At 37.4% G+C, this 3,424-nt stretch overlaps 1 protein-coding gene across 1 annotated transcript in view; it reads right to left on the bottom strand.

Annotated features, from left to right (window-relative positions):
• The window catches only part of LOC109841869 (mitochondrial adenine nucleotide transporter ADNT1-like), a 14,724-nt gene continuing 12,380 nt past the window's right edge, over positions 1,081-3,424 (bottom strand). The window contains exons 2-4 of the mRNA XM_020410798.1: positions 2,333-2,517; positions 2,070-2,201; positions 1,081-1,463 (exon numbers count right to left, since the gene is read on the bottom strand). Coding sequence (XP_020266387.1) covers positions 1,365-1,463; positions 2,070-2,201; positions 2,333-2,517 — 416 coding nt within the window. The 3' untranslated portion in view covers positions 1,081-1,364. The remainder of the gene's footprint in view (positions 1,464-2,069; positions 2,202-2,332; positions 2,518-3,424) is intronic.

The following is a 3,424-nucleotide window of genomic DNA, read 5'->3' as shown; positions in this document are numbered from 1 at the left end:
TTCAAAATGTATGAAACAAAGAAATAAAGTAGTATCTTTCGCTACTTACTGGTTCATAATTTTAGAAATCACTTATAAAGAAACTCTCTACTTCTAATACTTCCCGCCATCCAATTAGCGTTTCTTCTCGGAAAAAAATCCTAAAATATGTTTTGCCCCAACTTTCAGCGAATCTTTTAGCAAGCTCAAGAGAGTTTCGTGACGTACCCCAAAGTTTGCAAGGATTCTAATTATTAGAGTTCACGGTCATCATTATAAATCACCATAGAGTTTGGGCGTTCTGTGAAATATGTTACACACCAACTTTCACTAATCTCCATTACGTTCAAACACCAGTCCGTCATAGTGACATAGAAATGAAGAATTACGAAGAACTAGAGGTTTTACTATGAGAATAGCGGTGCGCTATGCATTAACCCCTCGATTCTCTTTCAGTAGATGCTCTAAAGACGGAGCTAATTGGTTAACAAGAAATAGAGCTACAAGCAATACAAATCCTATCAGAGCACCTCGCATGCGGACAGGGAGTCCTAACCACCAAGGGAGGCTTGTAAATTTTTCAAATTGTCCCCCTCCCTTGCCCATGAAGGGCACAGATCGTCTCAACGTCGTTGCTAAATTTATATTCTTAGGGTTTGCTTAGCAACAACGCATAGGGCATGGTAAGTATTTAGTTTTTTTTAAATCTTCATATTTTTTTTTTATAAAAAGGGACATTAAGCCGTAACAAATGTTACAAGTCTTTTTATTAATTTAAAAAATATAAAATATCATGACAACAAGTTAGTTGAAAAATTCAGAAAATATAGATTACTTCATGTTTGCAGGTAACAAACACCTGATTCGTATGAATTTTTTTTTTTTTTTCTCTGCGTACAACATCTATTTGATTCAAAACTATATCACAAACATGGCCCGTAACCAAGAAAAGAGATGGAGACGACATGGGCATGTTAAGTACCGTTCAACGCCGCTTTGAGGATCCTATAGATCAACACAACAACAAACAAGATGTGGAATAAGTTTTTTACGAAAGAGGATGCATATAAGCTCCCCTTAAGAGATGGATTGAACAGAAAAACCGGCCCAAATAATCCTGATTGATGTCATCCATTTTTCATACGGCAGCGACGCAAAACTTCACGGAAGCAGATAGCCAAAAGTACAGTACAAAATAAAACTGTGACTCTCATAGGGGAAATATTCATTGTATATTACTATAACTAATGTCAAACTAATGATAAGGGTCAGAATAATGCAAACAAATGATAGCCTTTTGAGGAGTATAGACGATGGTCCGCAGTAAATAATGGCACAGCTGAAGGCTAAAATTAGTTTGGTTAACATCTTGCTGATCAAGAAAGTCATGTAGAAACTGTACGGGTCTTTTCTCGTGGGGGTACATGTAGAAGAGACTTCATCATATCATATGCAGTGAAACCGATGGCAACTGACGGAACAACCTACAAAAAATTTAAGCCTTTTAGTTAAACAACACTAATAATAGTTCCTATCAGATGACAATTTCTATTCTCCCTTAAGCCTATTTACTGTAAAGAGATCATCACAAGTTGGTTCTAATAAATTCTAGAAAAGGAATAAATCTGGAAAGGAATAAGTCCTATCACGTCTACTATAAAATAAAACCAGCAGATATGGCTTCAGCCGAAACTAGTGTGCACCCAATTTCTAAGGCTATTTAAAGAGAGACTAAATTTCTATCAATTTATATAAAAACAAATCATGGAACAGGTACAGGAACAAGAAAAAAATAAATCTAAACACGAAACAAGCTGTCTTCAGCAATTTTTAGTTTTAAGATTCAGGATAAAAAGGATCCAGTTACACATAAATCGAGCTATGTTTTAGTCTACATGCACAGGTTAATGAAAGGAGCTAGTATTCCTGTGAAAACACTAAGAATTGTCCCATAGAAATAAAAAAAATGTTACCCAATGATACCCACCAAGTGTTCAATGAATATTCTCAACATTATATAAGCCATGTGAATCCCCTGCCCCACAGTATTAGCATTTTTGAATGTTTAAAGTTGCATGATGACAACTTACCTTGACATAGTTGAGGCTCAATCCAGCAAACAATTGCCTCAAGCCTTGGTTGCGGATGATGGAGTTCAAACCTTGTATAGTTCCGTTGATGCGTGGAGAAGTAAGTTGATCGGATCGCCATTGGCTCTGAACCTAAAGAATAAACCCATAACATTGTCAGGCATATATGAACAGTCAAAAGTTGATCCGCAATCCAATGCTCTGTTCAAATGAAAGATGATCAACTTTCAGTCACTTTAGAGTATACACCATAACAGAAATACCTGCATTTGTCTCCTAACCACATCAAGAGGGTAGGTGAGAGTCTGTCCAAATAGACCTGCTAAAGCACCGCAAGAAAGCCGCAACGTGACAGACTTCTGGTAGTCCTCAGGAACGCGGGTCTTCAGCTCTTCATATATGTAGAACTTCAATCCAGCATAAGGAAGGATTCCGATAAGTGTTGGGCCTACATTAATTGTAAACATGATCAAGTAAAATAAGAGCTCAGAAAATGTAGCACATACTTTTGCAGCAACCATCAACTTCATCAAAATCAAGATAGGCCGTGTAGACATTATGGGCACAAGTCAATGAAGAATGGAAATAATGGTTAAGTTTGTGGAGTAGATTAAAAGAAATATTTTGCTGGTAGCAAGAATGAGCAACGGACTAGTGGATCAGTACTCGATTAAACTGAAGGGCCTGAATTTTCTAAAGAAAATAGAGCTCTTTTCTGCCACTAAAACAACACACCACACATAAAGGTAGACTCCTAAAAGTTCCTGTCGGCATAGAAAGCAATGGAAAGAAATGCTTACCGTTTCTGTTATCTCAACACAGAAAACCATGTTCCTCCTTTAGTAAACTCCCAACACTATTTTTTAAAAACTGGAGATCAGCTTGTATTAATTATAGGTTTATTAAGATATAGGTGCCTCAATGAATATATTTTTTTAGTCCCCACATATGTGGCTAATAGTCTGGCAAAATGTGGCACTGACTGGTTAAAGAGTCATCGTCATGGTTGGAAACCATCCAGAAACCGAGATATGTTAGACTTATACCCGTCTTGATTCAAGATGATGCTGCATTACCTCTTCCCAGCCCGTTACTTTTTGAACGAAAATGCCCTGACCTAAGTTGCATAAGTATGGGTACCAGTATGAGTGCAGCATACAGCAAATTCGTAAAAGGTAGGGCAGTAGGGATACATGTTAGACTTATACCCGTCTTGATTCAAGATGATGCTGCATTACCTCTTCCCAGCCCGTTACTTTTTGAACGAAAATGCCCTGACCTAAGTTGCATAAGTATGGGTACCAGTATGAGTGCAGCATACAGCAAATTCGTAAAAGGTAGGGCAGTAGGGATAC

Source organism: Asparagus officinalis, chromosome 5 (genome assembly GCF_001876935.1).
Source record: "Asparagus officinalis chromosome 5, Aspof.V1, whole genome shotgun sequence".
In the NCBI taxonomy this organism is placed as follows: Eukaryota; Viridiplantae; Streptophyta; class Magnoliopsida; order Asparagales; family Asparagaceae; genus Asparagus; species Asparagus officinalis.
This window is presented reverse-complemented; position numbering and strand designations above follow the sequence as displayed.